The sequence below is a fragment of the Leptidea sinapis genome, chromosome 16 (genome assembly GCF_905404315.1).
Source record: "Leptidea sinapis chromosome 16, ilLepSina1.1, whole genome shotgun sequence".
NCBI classification, from domain to species: Eukaryota; Metazoa; Arthropoda; class Insecta; order Lepidoptera; family Pieridae; genus Leptidea; species Leptidea sinapis.
Genome location: NC_066280.1, coordinates 10423931 through 10442044, shown reverse-complemented (window position 1 = coordinate 10442044; position 18114 = coordinate 10423931). Strand labels below are relative to the sequence as shown.

The 18114-nt window shown below is 37.4% G+C and overlaps 1 protein-coding gene across 1 annotated transcript; it reads right to left on the bottom strand.

Annotated features, from left to right (window-relative positions):
• Positions 1-339: 339 nt before the first annotated feature.
• LOC126968683 (cell adhesion molecule Dscam2-like) lies at positions 340-17824 on the bottom strand. The gene is made up of 15 exons (XM_050813732.1): positions 17770-17824; positions 16353-16498; positions 16035-16170; positions 14035-14154; positions 12391-12567; positions 11146-11290; positions 10203-10351; positions 9107-9323; positions 8197-8342; positions 6899-7067; positions 5756-5904; positions 3171-3317; positions 2419-2571; positions 1002-1131; positions 340-468 (listed from the first exon to the last, which is right to left on the bottom strand). The coding sequence occupies exons 1-15, from the start codon at positions 17801-17803 to the stop codon at positions 465-467; spliced, it is 2022 nt and encodes a 673-aa protein (XP_050669689.1). The 5' UTR covers positions 17804-17824; the 3' UTR covers positions 340-464.
• Positions 17825-18114: the final 290 nt, after the last annotated feature.

The following is an 18114-nucleotide window of genomic DNA, read 5'->3' as shown; positions in this document are numbered from 1 at the left end:
TATATCTAAAAACTAATCAAGGGCACTTGAGAGCAATATAGGTATGATATTTTTAGGACCAAGCATTCTTGTCATTAATATAATCAACTATCTAATAATAAGCTTTCTCAATTAGTTTACTTTTAACATGAGATTTAAATATAGATAAGGTGAGTTACCGTCGATTGGTTTATTGGGACAAAAAAGTCAACAATAGTTACGATTTTTATCTCAACTACGAGATAGACTGAATATTGGGAAAAGCCGTTAACCAGTCAACAACTCACATAAATAAAAAAAAGATATGTATGTACTTACTTCTAGCACTTGGTCCCTGACCGACGACTAGAGTTGATTCGCCTTCCCCGGAACCTGTAGTGGCCGACACCCAGAACTCGTACAGCTGATTTTCCATCAGGTTCCTTACTTGAAACATTAGCTCCATTTCAGGGTTCTTGTCCGCAGAAACAGTGAAGCTCGAATGCTTACCTAACCTAAGCAATATATAGAGATAAGGACAACTTCTTAATACAAACTTTTTCGTAAATTGAGATCTTTTTCAAACAATGGATATAATTACTGAGTGCCAACTCTTGAGATAAAAAGAAAACATTTAATATGCATATAACTTGTCATTCTGTACATCTATATACTTATAATAAATCTGTAAAGATCAAATTTCTGTACAAAGAAAAAAAATTATCAAAAACGAAAAATTAAATAAGTCCCGATTTTATGGAATTTTATGTTTCTCTGTCTGTTTGTCTGTTTGTACGGGCTAATCTCTCAAACTATTAGACCGATTTAATTGAAATTTTGCATGACGATACCTTACAGCCCCGGTCAACATATTAGATACTTTTATTTCCGGAAAATTAAAGAGTTGATTAAATGCCTGTCTGCAAGAAACTTTTAAATATTTTGTTATGAATGTTAGATGCAGTACGATTCTATATACCTATGCTACGATCACCAGGTATAAAAGGCACTTAAGCGTAATTATAAGAAAATTTTATCAATACCTCCCGGCTTCCCGATAGTACACGGTGTAGTGAGAAATGATCCCGTTGGGATGTACCGGTGGCAGCCAGCTTACCAGCACTGAGTCACTGGAGTACGCTAGGGCTTTGATCTTCTCAGGAGCAGATGGAACTGGAAATTATCCAAGCAGAACAGTATAGATGCGATTAAAGGCTACTGAATACCCTAAACATATTCTACTACTCGAGTTTGCTACGTAAGTCAAAGTTAGAACTTTAACGTACGTAGTTTGCTACGTAAGTCAAAGTTAGAACTTTGACTTACGTAGCAAACTCGACTTTTATTTGCCAGAAACATTCACAAGTAGAGTTGTTAAAATTTTAAGAGCAGGCACATGTTTCGTCTTGACAGACATGCAAATATTTTTGTGGTTTCACTTCACAATATTATAAACCTAACACAATCAATAATTATTGCTACATTTAATTTAATCAACGTAAAGCCTACTAAAAGACCCTACAATACTAAGTACTACATTTACAATAATAAGTGAAATGCTTAGATATAATGTAGTAAAAATAAACACAACAAAATATAATATCTTTCGTAAAAATAGTATTGGTGCCAGTAACCACTTCGTTTGATAATATTCATTTATTGAGTAAAAGCAGTATGTTTTTAATAGTGTTAATAATTTAAATTTAAATCTATTTAACACTGTCTCCTCTCTTATCTCTTTTGGTAATTTATTAAATATTTCGACACAGTATTGTCAAGAAGCTGATACACATAAATAAGGACTTGGGCAGCTCATATCCTACTAATATTATCAATGTGAAATTTTGTATGTCTGGATGTATGTTTGAACTTCTTTAACGCAAAATCTACTGAATAGATTTTGATGAAACTTTACAATAATATAGCTTACATACCAGAATAACAAATAGGCTATAATTTATAAAACTATAGCGTGAATTATACAAAATATAAAAGAAGTGTGATTGCTACTAATGAATACAACTAGCGCCATCTCTTATCAACTAGCAAGGAAAAGATCAATACAATTTATATGGCAAAACAACGTTTGCTGGGTCAGCTAGTTAAATATAACCACTGCTAAAATCGATTAAAAGTTTTCGCTATAACCAAGGCAACTGCCCGACTTTTTTCTTTCTTTCGATGGCCACCACTAATAAGGCTAAGGCCAAATCATTTAAAATTGAATCTTCAGTCGACCAAAAAGCAATATTCAGGTTAGTCCAAGTGCTATAACATATTTATTGACACTATTTTTCTTATGACCCATGAATTTGTTTTTAGTTTCAATTTATAATTAAGATTCACAGTCAGAATTATAGTATTAAAGTGTTGGAATTACGTGTAGTAAGTGTGATTTTTGAGCATCATGTGCCTCTTTCACTAGACAGATAGACGATGGAATTAATATATAAAACATACCATCTTCCTCAGTCATGCAGTAGACTGGAGAACTTCTCTTGCCGTCCCCAGCACCAGTGAACGCCAGCACTTGAATAGAATAATTGGTGTATTTGTGTAAGGTGTGCAGATACGTGTCCGTCGCTGTCACTCTTTTTATTTCAGCAACATCCGCTGTAAACGAGAAATCTAATATAGTTTGGTGCAATGAATCTATTGTGAAAAAAATTTCAACTCCAAGGTTTTCATTTAATCTTGCACGAATTCTGCTCTGGTAATATCGATTAAATTATTACATATTATTGTATATTGAGAAGAAGACTTGCTTAAGCAAATCTGAAACCCCAAAGATCATCAAGTGGCCCTAAACTGAGACGCCGATGTCCTTGGTCACATACAGTGGTATCAATGCAGAATGGTCAAGAATTTTCTTCATAGAAGAGTCTCGATTCTGATTTAATCAAAATTTTACAATGTTGAGGGAAGGTGAAGTGACAGGCGACCTGGTGATCGATACCCTCAAGCCTGGTGCTCTTCAGAAAGAGTCCAGTACGTTGGAGGCAGTATCAATGTATGGGCGTATGGGCTGGCATATCTGCAGAAGGTCATATAGAGTGAGTAGAAAATGGCACTCGGACGGGTAAAAGATTTGCCAAAGAATTTCTTAATGACTATGCGAGGCCTTATTTAGCAAATATGGGTAACGGATCGAAGCTGATGCATGATAATGCCCGGGCATTTTAATTTATTTATAATTTGTTTAAATTCTTCACCGTGGTTGCTGGTTAATGGCGCGTATATAACTTTGTATCCTTGTATCATCCCGCCGCGAGATCCGGGCGGTGGTGGACTCCATGAGACCTTCATGCTTGATGATGACAGCGCCGAACACAGCACGCGCGTCGGATGGGACTCTGGAACTGATTAGACGTACGATGTAGGATTACAACTTAGATTAAGGATTGGTCTCCGCTGCGCTCCAACTAAATACCGAACTACCTAAGAACTAATAGCTTTCTTATTACGACAACTATTAGATGTGTGTGTGCGTGGCATCTTTTAAATTTTGTAACATACACTTCGTTCTATTTTATATTGAAATCAATAAAAATACAAAATACTTACTGATGATATGTGATCCCAGTGTCTTTCTTATTTCTTGTAGTATTATTTACACAAAGTTTTAATTCGCAACCCGGCATTTTAGTTTCAATTATTAGTACAGTTTAACAGAACATGTGGCACGTCGTCACACATTGTTCAAAACTTTTTTTTTATGGAATAGGAGGACAAACGAGCTTTCGGGTCACCTGTTGTTAAGTGATCACCGCTGCCCACAATCTCTTGCAACACCAGAGGAATCACAGGAGCGTTGCCGGCCTTTAAGGAAGGTGTACGCGCTTTTTTTGAAGGTACCCATGTCGTATCGTCCCTGAAACACCGCACAAGGAAGCTCATTCCACAGCTTTGTAGTACGTGGAAGAAAGCTCCTTGAAAACCGCACTGTGGAGGACCGCCACACATCCAGATGGTGAGGATGATATCCTAACTTGTGGCGTGTCGTGCGAAGGTGGAATCAGGTTAAACAGCTCTTCGGAACACTCCCCGTGATAAATGCGGTAGAAGACACACAATGAAGCGACGAAAAAAAAAAACACGACAAACTGGCTCGAGTACGCTCTCTTGGGCGTTATGTTAGTTGCCGCACTTTGCGACTACGCCTGCGGTATCTAGTTGGAGCGCAGCGGAGAACAATAACTTTAAACTAAGGTTTTCAACGTAAATGCTGACTTACTATACTAAAATTTCGTACTGTAGGCATAAAGTTGGATAGTCCTATTAGTCATTTTGACGTATCTTTCGATATCTTTAGGTTTATAAATAGTTAAATTATTAAAACTTCCGTGAGACATTTTTAGGTTACTCATTTATACGGCCTTACTCATGACTTATCGGTGTGGGTCCCGACTAGTTTCGGACCATTCGGAGGTCCTTCATCAGGGTGAGTGTAGTGGTAGTATCACTATAACGTCCCGTCTCTTACTGCGGACTTGTGCTTGTAGTGCGCGGTAGAGGGGGAGGGGGGGGGGGGAGACGCCGGTTGTGAAGCCGAGCACGGTACCACTGATACTATGTCACTATTGGTGTGTCTACTGGTGCACAAAATGTACACACTACGTTTAATAACACGGGTTTCCCAGTAGGTGGAAGAGCCGAACCCTTGTCTTTATTACCATAAAGTCAACAGTCGTTTTTTATGGCTTCCAGAAGCTTCTAAGGACTGAATATGATATTTCACACTTGAAATAAATAGCCAAGAACATGGCTGACATATGTATAAACAAATATTTATTAACAACGAGCTACATAAGATATGTGATATGTTTTTGAGAAGTCCAGTTTTCCTATTTTTTTATGGAAAAGAAGACAAACGAGTTTTCGAGTTACCGGATGTAAAACCACCTCCACCCACAGTCCCTTGCAACACCAGAGGATACAAAAGAGCGTTGCCGGCCCTTTAAAAAGTGTACGCTCTTTTTGTGAAGGTACCGATGTCGTATCGTCCCGGTAACACCGCACAAGGAAGCTCATTCCACAGCTTTGTAGTACGTGGAAGAAAGTTCCTTGAAAACCGCACTGTGGACCGCCACACATCAAGATGGTGGGGATGATATCCTAATTCTTCCGTGTAATGCGAAGGTATAAGTCGGCGGCAGGAATCAGAATTCTTCTTTCCTATAATAATCTAATAATTATATAAAACAATTACAGGCATGGTCATGATCAGTTGTCAACATTGATTCGTACGTTTGTCATCATATCCTTTAAAAAAAAGTATGTATGCACGCAAGAAGTTATACTTCTCTGAACTAACGAAGCAAAAATCCTTAAAATGATTTATTCCTCGTGCTATTCTACGTTTGTAGAAACAACAATATTGTAAAAGTCTTGCAACGATGGCTTTGACAATTAATTATTAAATAACGAATACAGCTGTACGGGCTGAACCCTTTGTCTATCCTAATAAAGGACGAAGAAACCAAAAAAATAAAATAACGAATGTCGCAAACGTCAGAAAATTTTAGGAAGCAACTTCACCCTGTTACTTTTGTATTACAATGATCGCGCATTTTAAAATTTCATTCTCATTATTTTTTCAAAACGCGCCTAAAGAAGTATAACTTCAATAAAACTTTTTTTTTTATGGAATAGGATGACAAACGAGCGTACGGGTCACCTGTTGTTAAGTGAGACCTGCATGGCCTAATAAAACTTGCAGACAAAAAGGACACTATTTATTTAGAGATACTCCGTATAGGTTGATTAATATTTATCAACATGTAAATTAGACAGGTACCTCCTTCAAGTGTGGTGGCAGTGACTGGAGCAGACACAGGGCCTGCAGCAACACCGTTGAACGCACGAACTCTCACTTCATATCGAGTGAATTTCTTCAGTGACGAGAGAGTTAGCTCAGTAGCTGACCAGCCGTTCACAGTGAGTGTTCTACAAACAATAAATTTGAACATCACCAAAATACATATTATTAAAAAATCCATCTGACTAAATCTTTACCGAACTAGAATTAGTAGACGTAGACTAATCTACGCTATGGTCTAAAACTGTAGTAATTTCTTTGATTAACGCGAGTTTTACGCATTTACTCGTATATATTTATGTTACTTTTACGCAAAAATCTTATGTAAAAATATAGTTACAATTCCACTAGTTTTAATCTTTCAAAACTTTCTTATTTAAAGGACGTAGATTAGTTTCATATTTACTAAATATAAAAATACCTATATACCTTAGCAGCTTATTTATTTAATATAGACTTACCTATAAACATTTGTAAGCCATACAAAAAACATAATAATATGATATGAGACATTAAGGACAGAATAGCGTTCTTACAAGTGCTATGTCCAGCTATATTATACCTACTACCACTATTCAAAAAAGTAAATACAAAAAACTGAGTGAGACAAAGGCTTCGTGCTTTGAAATGAAAGCACAGTGTGTATTATTGTTGCACAGCACAGCTGCTGTTCGTCTGAAAGCAGGACGGGAATTTCCAGGGTACTTTATATTATTTTGGCCGTTTTTGAAAACTGTCCAGAGAGATATTTAAGCAGTTTAAATGTATTTTGAACGTATAGGAAAGTAAACCTATAGTCCGCCAACTTCGTGCGTGACTGTCTCACGGAGTGAGAGGCGATGACAGGGACGGGGTAATAAGATGTCAGCGGGTAGGAGGAGGTGAATGCGTGAGACTGTCGTAACCCGCGCACGAAGTTGTCGGACGAGGACGCTAAACACCGCACAAGGAAGCTCATTCCACAGCTTTGTAGTACGTGGAAGAAAGCTCATTGATAACCGAACTGTGGAAGACCGCCAAACATTCAGATGGTGCGGATGATATTCTAATTTATGGCGTGTCGTGCGAAGGTGGAATTCGGCGGCAGGAATCAGGTGAAGCAGCTCTTCGGAACACTCTCACCTCGTGAGATCAGGAGCGTAAAGCGTGTCCTGCGGCAGCTCGGTGCAGGATACGGAGTAGCCGAGCAGCTCGCCGTGCCATGCGTCCCGAGGCGGAGGGCGCCACGTCACGTGGAGCTCACCAGGTCCGCCCGCTGTTACTTGCACATTGCTCGGAGCTTCCGACGGAGCTGTCCAATTTAAATATTTCATTATATATCTGTCCATACAATCGAGATAAATGCTTTTGTGTGTCCAAATTATCTAATATCTGTACCAAAATTTATGCTGAATGCGAGATTTAAACTTCACGATTCACGTCTTCGGATATTACCTATGACCTGCTCATATAATCACATCGATCTTATGATTCACATTAATATTACCCGGATCATTTTTAATAAAAAAATCTACTTTTTATTTAAAAAAACCAACTTCAAAAACTCAAAAGTATCAAATAACTAATAATTTAAATTTATACACCTTTACCTTTAATATTAATAAAATGTTTTTATTTATATGCAAAATAAAACTTAATATTATAAACAGCTTACATACTGTAATTAATAAGGTTGCCTGGCCACGCGTCTCTCCGCTTGGGTTGTTTTGTTCTAGACGAAGCTATCCCGCTCAAAGTCACGCGTGGCGAGTGTAGGTACTTACTAATTTGCCTTGGAACCGACTTCAAAGCTATCAATATCACATACAAATAATAATATTTTATTAATATTAAAGTTAAAGGTGTATTAAGATATTTTTTTTAGTTATTTGATACTTTTGAGGTTTTGAAGTCGGTTATTTTAAAGGTTTTTTTTATTTTTTACTTTTTAGTGTCAGTTAATAATTATATTATATAATCAATCTGAATGAAAACTCCTAAAAAAGCCGTACACATAAAACAATTATATCATCATGGTAAACAAAAATTTTCATAAAATGAAAACTACTGGCCAAACGATGTAAAATGTTTATGGGGCCAAATAGCATCTATTCTGCATCGAACTGAAGAAAAATTACGTAAATCGGATCATAAATCTCAGAGTAATCGGTGTACAAACATAAAAAAATGAATTTGAATTTGAATAAGTTTCATTCAGAAAATTACGCTTAGACAGAGATGAGTGTGATTAAATATGAGGGGAGTCTTTCGCACGGGGCCCCATGTCACGCGGGGCCCCATTTCACGCGGGACCCATTTCACGCGGGACCCATTTCACGCGGGACCCATTTCACGCGGGGCCCGTAGCAATTGCTACGGAGTTAATCCCGCACTGAAGCACACACAATTTGAGATGCTATAAATTTGTACGAATGAGTTACCTTCCTCTTGTGTCTTGACGACGACGGGCTCGGTGAAGGCGCTCCGGTCAATCTGGTTAAGGGCAGCAATGCGGATCATGTACGCGGTGTGCGGCTTCAAGTTACTGAGTAGCGCCTCGTAGTGGACATCACCCTTCTTGGTTAAACTGAAATATAATTCAATTCTATTAGACGGTTAAATTTACTAAGCAATCCAATACTACACGCACGACACGCGACAGATTATAATATCATACACAGCATCTGGATGTGTGGCGTTCCTCCACAGTGCTGTTTTCAAGGAACTTTCTTCCACGTACTACAAAGCTGTGGAATGAGCTTCTTTGTGCGGTGTTTCCAGGACGATACGACATGTCATTAAATTCCTGTATCCCCTAGCTGGGGAAGAGGGCACCCACAGTGCATCTCCATCGCGATCGGTCCTGAGCATCTCTCTTAATTTCACTCCAGGTATTTCCGATGTCCTTCGCTTCGTCAATAACAGTCCACCGCCAGGTTTGCTTTGGACGGCCACGTTTGCGTTTTCCTTGAGGGTTCCAATCTAGGGCTTGCCTCGGTTTATGGTTGGGATCCCTCCGGAGTGTGTGGCCTATCCAGCTCCATTTGCGGCGTTTTATTTGTTGGTCGATTGGGACTTCATCACAGCGACGACGTGAGTACTTTCAAAAAACGGACGTGACCATTCCTTAAAGGGCGGAACGCTCCTTTTGATTCCTCTGGTCTCTTAAAAGAATGTAGGCGGCGGTGATCACTTCACATCAAGTAGCCCGTACGCTCGTTTGTCTTCCTTTTCCCAAAAAAAGAAGACTGGAAATAGTTATAGGATACGATGCAGCAAATATTCTAAGCATTCAGAAAAAGGGGATTCTTCTCACTCAGGAGTTTATTATAAAACTGTGACATAACTTACACCACATGAGCATGAGGGGTCCCTTGCAGGCTTATATTGATTGTGTTGGCGAGCTCCCAGTGGGTGACCCGGATGGCACCCTGTGGGGATAGCGCGCTGTATTGTAGCGTGTAGGCCTCCAGAGGGGAATTGCCATCGAAGCCCTGGCTCCAGGAGAGGCGTACAGCTCGCGACAGAATCTCTATCACTGACAACGACTGCGGTGTTTCTGGGTTCTCTAAAATAATAGTTAATGTTTCATTAATTACTTAACTTATTTAGCTAACCTTGAACAGAGAGATAAATATAGTGGTCGCTAAGTCCGTATGAGCTAACCTTGAACAGATAGATATATTTATTTATTTAATTAAGGTACAAAAACGATTACTAAGTAAAACATTACAAATATAAAAATAAAAATAAAGATCTTATCACTATAAAATTGTAAATCTAACTATTGTACACAGCGTTATATTATTTACATTCACATTGAAAATATGTAAGTACAACTAATATTTGAGTTCTATGTTACAGTGCTTCTTAATAGTTATTTTAAAATTATATAAACTTTGACTAAGTATGTCGATTTCACAATTTTTATAACTACTTAACTCGTTATATAATTGGCACATACAATGAAGTGGATTGTTATATGCGACATTGTTGTAACAGTGCGGTATTGCTAAAATTGTAAGCATACGAGTGGCTTGCTTGCGGGTAATAAAGTGAACATCTTATCAACATGTAGTGGTCGCTAAGTCCATCCGAGCTAACCTTGAACAGACGTAAGTGAATTGGTCGCTAAGTCCGTATGAGCTAACTTTGAACAGATATATATATATGTAGTGGTCGCTAAGTCCGTATGAGCTTACTTTGAACAGATATATAAATGAAGTGCTCGCTAAGTCCGTATGAGCTAACTTTGAACAGATATATAAATGAAGTGCTCGCTAAGTCCGTATGAGCTAACTTTAAACAGATATATAAATGAAATGCTCGCTAAGTCCGTATGACCTGACTTTGAGCAGATATATAATTGAAGTGCTCGCTAAGTCCGTATGAGCTAACCTTGAACAGATATATAAATGAAGTGCTCGCTAAGGCCGTATGAACTAACCTTGAACAGAGAGATATATGTAATGGTCGCTGTGTCCGTATGCGTTGACGGCTTGGCATTTGTACACCCCGGAGTCGAGTCGCTCAGTCCGACTGATGTACAATTGCGATCTCAATCCACCATCAGTCTTCGCTTCTGATATACTAAGCCTGAAATAAGTATTAAGATCTATGAATTAACTCTAACATAATTCGGAGCTTAGATACAATATTAAACAATTCTGTGAGTATCAAATATCACGAAGATTTCAGTGTGATGTTTAATTCTTTATGTGATGTTTAATTCTATCAAAATAAACTGATTTACAATAATTCATTTTCATCTGTGGCCGTTTCTTGAATAATTACATAAGTTTACAATATAATATTTTGTTTGCATTAATTCGAGCTATAATTGAGCAGGAGATCTTTAGAATAATAACGAGAATATTTGTTTTCTGATCATAATTTATCTTGGGAACTGCGATCGAGCATTGAGCTTATTCTCGGGTTAATCGCCTGTTTAAAAAATAATATTCGCTCCGAGCACTGACCAATTAATTCAGAGAGACTTTAGTAGGTTATGGTAACTGCACTATAATTGTGCCCGGTGCATAAATTAATAGGTAAGTTCCAGGTCAAAGGGTGTCGTTAGTGGCGTTTACCAAGGGCATTTACCAGTGGGATGCTTCTTGGCACAGGATGCCTGCTAGATAATGGGTACTACAACGGCACCTTATACTGCTGTGAAGCTGTAATGTGTAAACATTACTGTGCTTTGGTCTGAAGGGCGCCGTAGCTAGTGAAATTACTTGGCTAATGAGATTTGACATCTAACTAGGTGACGAGCGCAATTTTAGTGCCGATCACAATTTTTGGGATTTTACCATTAACTGAAAGTCCTGCTCGTCTCTTTCTTTATTATTATAAAAAAAATATAAAGTGATGACAGATTGAACACCAACCTGTAAGTAGAGAGGTCCAGTGGTTTTACCGCTCTAGACCAGGTGAGTCTGAGAGGCGCGTCTCCACGGGCCTCGCAGGCGAGGGTGGCCGCGGCGTCCTTTCGTGCTGACACATTGTGAGATGTCAGCTCGAATCGCGCCGGCTCTTAAAACAAATCGTAAGTCATTTCATCATTAAAAAATCTTAAAATAATTGTCGTAATATATTTTGTACTAAAATTAATGAACGCTGTCGGATTTGAACCCACATGAATGGATCTGGTTCTTAACGCAAAGATTGTGACCGTTAAGCTTGAGCTTAGATTGTGAGCGGTGTCATTAGGTATCGGAAAATAGTATATTACGCACCTAGGGAGAAAAGTAGGTCATTCTCACTCGCGGAATATTGACAATCGCGGGTGGCAATGTTGTCTTGCCGGGAAAGAATCGGCCACTTTTGCCCCTCGTACCAGGGACTAAAAGACAGTTTCATCGAGGTGGGAAAAAAAGTTATTACTCTACAATTTGAAAGCATAAATTTTACCCAGAAACATTTCATGACGTCCGTCTGGTCTGTCAAGGGACACTAAAATGTGTTTCACGGAGTCAGCGGATTGGCACTGTTCTATTTATTTATATATTTATTTCTTTCCTTTTTGCATAGACATATTACCTACTAAAACTTAATTTTAACGTTATATCTTGCTTTTTGAAATGCAGTTGTTGTTTGGGTATGAATTCAATGTGAAATTATCTTTCTTGTTTTTTTTTTAAACTCAATTCTTTTGTGAGATAAAAAGACTTCATCTGTGTTAATATGTGAAAATTCATGATTTATTTGTTGACAGGGACGTGCATTGCTTTTCTAGCAAGGTAGTAATTGCGCTTTGGAATTTGCAAAGATTGCTTACCGTAGGTATCTGGTATCTAGCGTAAGGAAAAATTTTATGAGTGTGTTTTCAATAGAAGTTTCGTTATAAAATAACGTTACCAAATTAAACTAAATTAACATTAACACTAGTGATATATTTATTTAGGTTTATAACGAGGTTGGCACTGCCTGCCTATATAATATGAACACCCCTGTTTGTTGATTACCATAACATAAAATTTACTAATGCTAAGCTAATATATAATAACGAACGCATTATTGATGTAACTAGCAGTATAGCCCAGTAAATACCCATAATAGCTATATCGTATGATTCTATGCAAATCTGTAAATGTTATACAACTTAGAATTACTTCTAATTCAGTTCAACTTACCATTGACAGCTAAGAAAATGGTCTTCGACAACGAACTACCCACTCCGTTCTCCGCCTTGCACGTGTAAGATCCTTCGTCGTATGGCAGCGTGGACTCGAACCACAGAGTTCCGTTCGACATGAACTGAAAGCGACCTCCCAGGTTGACTAGTGGCTCGTAGTCGGAAGACGAGCCCGCTGCGATTCACATAAGTAAAGCTTATTAAGTATTTAGCTATAGCCAATACATGTCTAAGCATTTCATTTGTTTGCGATCCTCTGTGGTTTAAGACATTACTAAATTTACTAGCTTTTCTAGCTAGTCGAAAGCAGACGTCGAAGAGGTTGTAATGAATGAATCAAGAATCAAGATCATATTTATAAAAGAGGAAATTTATAAGCTGACTTTTTGATTCACTTACTGATAGAACAACGTTTAGCTATAGATATGATTATTTATTCAAACAAAAGAAATCTTATAATTATATTTACAATGCTATGACTACATAAAATTAAAACTATCATTACGTGGAAGGGTACCAAGAATACTGGCAGCATTTCCGCGTTGGATAGCTAGGCTGATCCGTTGACCGAGATAGCTGCCAGCGCTTGGTTTTCCAGTAGCCTTATTGAGGCGCGAAGAAGTATTTTGAACATTCTCCGCACCTCTAGGCCCCACGGGCCAAGTGTCTCGACACCAAAGGGCATAAAGATGTATGTCTCACTGAGACCAATATATTTGCGACGCTTGTCGTACTAGGCAGTCGAAGCAACAACGTTTTGTTACATAAGAAACTTCACGACAATATTTCTTCATAAAAAACTATCCCATTTTACTGGAAGAAGCTAAATTAATCATAAAAATCAAAATCGTGTACAAGTTGCTTCTTACACGTCGCTGCAGTCCACTGACTGAAAAGATTATACCACTGTATACTCTTTATTATAAACCAATAATATTAATAACACTTTAGTATCGCTTGTTAAAGATATTGCCCAGACTGTTTATCGCTAACGTTTACACTTTATCCCTCAGTGACTGTTTCGATTAATAATGAGCTTCCCTTTATCGGTATAAAGGGACGATCCTAACTAGTGTTAGGAACATTCTAGAATAATGTAGAAAAATGTAGTAACAAAAAAAACATGTTTTTGTAAACAACTACAAGGTCAATGATCCTTTACGCCGGTAGCGACCTAAAGAATTGCGAACATTCGATGTAATAATATTTGTATAGTTCTGATATTGTTTTACTAACATACGTAATAGTTATTTATGCAACTGTTGTGTAATAAGGGGTATTAAAACACGAATGTGGGTTTGATAATGGTGGTGATAATAGTATCATATGTGTGTTTTAATACCTAATTATCAACAGTTGCATACAAGACTTTATCTACACTCTATAAAAGATTCTGAAACAGTTAGCTTGCTGCTAACATTAAAAAGCTAGTTCTAATTAAAATTCAGGACAACATTACAACACTCGTTTGGATGATGTAATGGTTATAAGAACATTCGGTGTTTTAATGTTGGCAATAAGCTAACTGTTTTAGAATCTTTATTAGAGGATTTAAAGCATGGGTGTACATAAATACTATTACACCACTCACGTTGAAAACTTTGGTATTATCATATTATGTACTTATATAAATTTTATTTACCCCGTTGTTTCAACCAGGATATCTCTGGTGTTGGAGAACCAGTGGTCTGACAGTGCAGAGCTATGGGTTCTCCTGCTAACACGGCCTCATCCTGGGGTTCCGTCACCCACTTAGGGGATACTGCAGCGTCCATAAACATAACAGAGTAAATGAAAAATAAGAATTATATACAGATACACACATTCATAGACAAAATTAACTGGTCCGTGTAATTGATCATTAAGAAGTTTACTTTTATATGATTTTATTAATGGTCGAGCTTATAGGTAATGTTGCTTTTCCGAATTCAAAGCAGCGTAGAATAAGCTCACAGATGAGGCGCTGAATTTGGGATGAAATCATGGGATAAATTAGTTTGATATACAAAATAAAATAAAAAATAAACAATTCGTTATGTTTTCAAAGTGATAACCCCCACTTCTGGCATTAATTACACAAATAAAGTTTGAAAACAAAATTTATTTAAAAAGATGCGGCACTCGAACCCAACCTGAGAGTTGAACAAAGCATCGAGATTTTACTAACGATACGTCACTGGAACGGTTGGCTTAGTTGGAAGAGCACTTGCACGGAATACGAGAGATTGTATCATATTTAATTTGTGTAATTAATCCCAGAAGTGAGGGTTATCAGTTTAAAAACATAACAAATTGTTTAGATTCGCAAGAGCGACATCGCAAGTCAATTTCCTAATATGCAAATATTGGGGTAGAGCAGGCTATCAACTGTAAAGTAGACACAGTAGATAAAGCCACAACCTGAGAGTTGAACAAAGCATACAAGATTTTATCAACGATACGTCAGTCGGTTGGCTCAGTTGGAAGAGCACTCGCACGGAACGCGAGAGGTCACGGGTGCCATTCCCGCATCGTTCATAAAATCAAATTTTATTTTTGAAAAACAAAAATCTTAATAATATGCCTTACCGATTACTTACCCTTCCTGGTATTACTATAAACCTGTGTTCTATTTAATTAAAATAAACTTGCGATAGCATAAGGTACATTTAAAACAAAGTTTCAACTATAAAATTAGATCAAATGATTTTTGAAGACTTGTTTCACACGAATCCGATAGTCGATATTTCCAAACCATGTTTTTGTAAATAACTAGGTTCCAGGTCCCTTTACGCCGTTTTAGTATAATGAGACTTTCATAAAAATATATTTTATTATTTTAATTACATAAGACAATTACCCTTTCCTTAAGCCATCTGTAATCCAACGTAGAGCAAAACAAAAACGAAAAGAAACATTAAAGTATTTAGCGAAAAGTAAAAATTAAGACAAACATTGAGAGCAACTTTTCAAAGACAAATCTTTCACCTTCTTATTTTTTTATGAATTTGGTAGCAGCTTAAATCATTGCATAGTTTCTCTTTTACATAAAAAGAGGATTAAACAAGTTCCTTTCCTTCGTGAATAGAAGAGTCTATTTAAGAATATAGCAAAATATAATGTTACTTGCAATATTTAAATCAAAAATACGGAGTGCCGGCAGAAGTGAAAACTTTAACATTAACGTTGTGCATTTTTGAATATTTTGGAATGGTTTGGGCATAATTTCGCACGTTTTTTTTATTTATTTAATAAAATTATTTGCATTTCTGTGGATAAATACAATATTAAATTATTGCGCTATCGTACACAAAAATAACAATATATATTACATAAAAAAATGCACTTCAGAAATATTACATACTTTCAACCACTGCCTTACGAATTTTCGATCAGGTCACGTGTCCCGACACGAGTTTAACATTTTATACCCATCCTAAGAAAAGTGCTCAACGCCTTGAAGTTTTCACTTCAAAAAAACAACGTAGTTTGATTGAATGCCTGATTTAAATTTTTAAAAATATAAAACTGTTATCAAATCCACAAATAGTTTTTTTTTTAAATCAATGTTTATTTGGTGCTTAAGCGTGAAGGTGCGGATATGACAAGGTGCTATTTGGTGCAGTTGGTGCGACGCTAATTGGTGGGTGGTTTCGTGGTTACCTTTGACCACCAGCTCAGCGGTATAGTTAACTTTGGCCGCACTGTTGGATGCAACGCACGTGTATGAGCCACTATGCCTTGCCGACACTTCTTTGAACACAAGATTGCTGAAAAAATCTGCCGCACGTTCTTCCACCTATATGAGCAAGGATTTTTCTGAGCTCTTCAAATTTTAAATGTATCTTGGGATAAGAGTAGGTATTATAAAGATTTCGATGAATTACATCTTAAAAGATAAATTCAAAGTCATTAACACTTGGAAGACCAAACATTTTTTCGGGATTAAAATAAAAATATTCAAATGATATAAATAATCACCTGGAGTGAAGATGGTATCGGTCCATTGTCTTTTAACCACAAGAAATGTACTGGCATGTCTCCAGATATAACGCTGCAGCTCACTTGTGCCCGTTTCCCCTCCTGAAGATTAGCTGAGAAGGAGAAAGGTTCTATTTCCGGAGGATCTGAAACCAAATGGTATTGATATTATATATCGGTATACAAAAGACATTTCAGTTATTTATTTTGTATAAGAGACTACAGGCAATATTTCACCAGGACTCCATGGTGGCGCAACCACTCGCTGTTACCAACAAAAATATAATATATCTAATAATAATATTGACACACTTTTACACAAATTATCTTGCCCCAAACTAGGCATAGCTTGTACAATGAGTACAAGACATCGAAATATTCAATACAATACACTTACATAAATACGTATAAACATCCATGACTCGGAAACAAACATCCATATTCATGCATTCTTCGGGATTCGAAGCCGGGACCTCTAGCTCAGTAGGCAGGGGCACTAACCACTGGGCTATATGGGTCGTCCTTTAGAGCACTATAGAGTTACTCACCTGGTGACTGTTTGGACCGACAAGACCGCCGGACGCATGTACTGAATGTTACTGGTCGCGCCACCACTAATTACTATAGAGTTGTATGGTGTCTCACTCACTCGGTCGCCAGTAACGCTCTTACCTAATTGTATGCAATACGTATGCGATGTTGTGTTTTATTTTTTGTATTATTTATGCGAGAAAAGTAGTATTTTGTCGCTCGCTGTTGCGGTTATAAAAAGAGCCGTTTGCCCATTTTAAAATTATGCGTGAGTTTTTTCGTAAATGAAACTGTTGTTTGAGATAAAATTGCTAAAATAATAACAAAAGTAACACAATCGAAATATCAAAACTGAATTGAGGTTGACGGGTCTGACAGTTTAATTTAATAAATCAAATTATAATTTAAGTTTACAAAAGTTTAAAAACGAATATGGAGTCGGAAATATTACATAAATCGTCGCATTTGTAATACAAAATGGTATGTGCTCCTCGTGCGACGTTGTCGATTAACCCACGACGTTAACGAATGACCGACTTCAATGTTCAACTTCGCTTGAGTTGCATAATATACTATTATTTGGGTTTGTTAGTTGGATACGATAGATAGTTTCGATACAGAAAGGTTTATTATCAAAGTTTTGAATTTTAAGGTTTAAAAATGAAACGGTAAGGCTAAATAAAGACTGTTTCTTTTTCTCTTGAACTTCCTTTTCCTACTTATATACAACAGTAGTGCTATCTACTCGAGGTCAATTTTGATACTGTCTCAGCGTGATGTCGTGACTCTGGTATCTGTATACTAGTTTGGTAACTTACGGACATTATGGCAGCGTCGCCATGGTGTCCCAGTGAAATATATTGTGTTTTAATGAACTAGAACTGACTGCTAACTACGAGCTGCAGCTCGCGGCGGGCCATCTCCCCGTGCGGGCCGTGCACCGTGCATGTGTAGGCGCCCCCGTGCGCCGCCTCCACCCGGGCGACGCGCAGTGCCCCCGATATACCTCCCCCCCACTCCACCTGGCTGCCATCCCTCTCCCACTTCACAGAACTGGAACACACCGGATATTCGCCGCTCACACTTCGATCATACAAAATTGTCAATAACACTAAAAATCATTCATAATAAAGAGTTATTTTTTCCTTAATGTGTTTCAAATATTACCTTTCGGTTTCAGTTTAAAGAACTTTATCTCATTAAGACATTCGTCACTTCTTAAAATCAGTGA

Excerpts from the sequence above, each read along its gene's own strand:
- LOC126968683 (XM_050813732.1), bottom strand. The coding sequence starts at position 17,803 with ATGGCCCGCCGCGAGCTGCAGCTCGTAGTTAGCA. Across the intron at positions 8,343-9,106 it reads ACCCCTCATGCTCATGTGGT|TTTAACCAAGAAGGGTGATG; the intron begins GTAAGTTATGTC and ends ATTATATTTCAG. Across the intron at positions 2,572-3,170 it reads GCCATTAACCAGCAACCACG|CGGATGTTGCTGAAATAAAA; the intron begins GTGAAGAATTTA and ends TCTCGTTTACAG.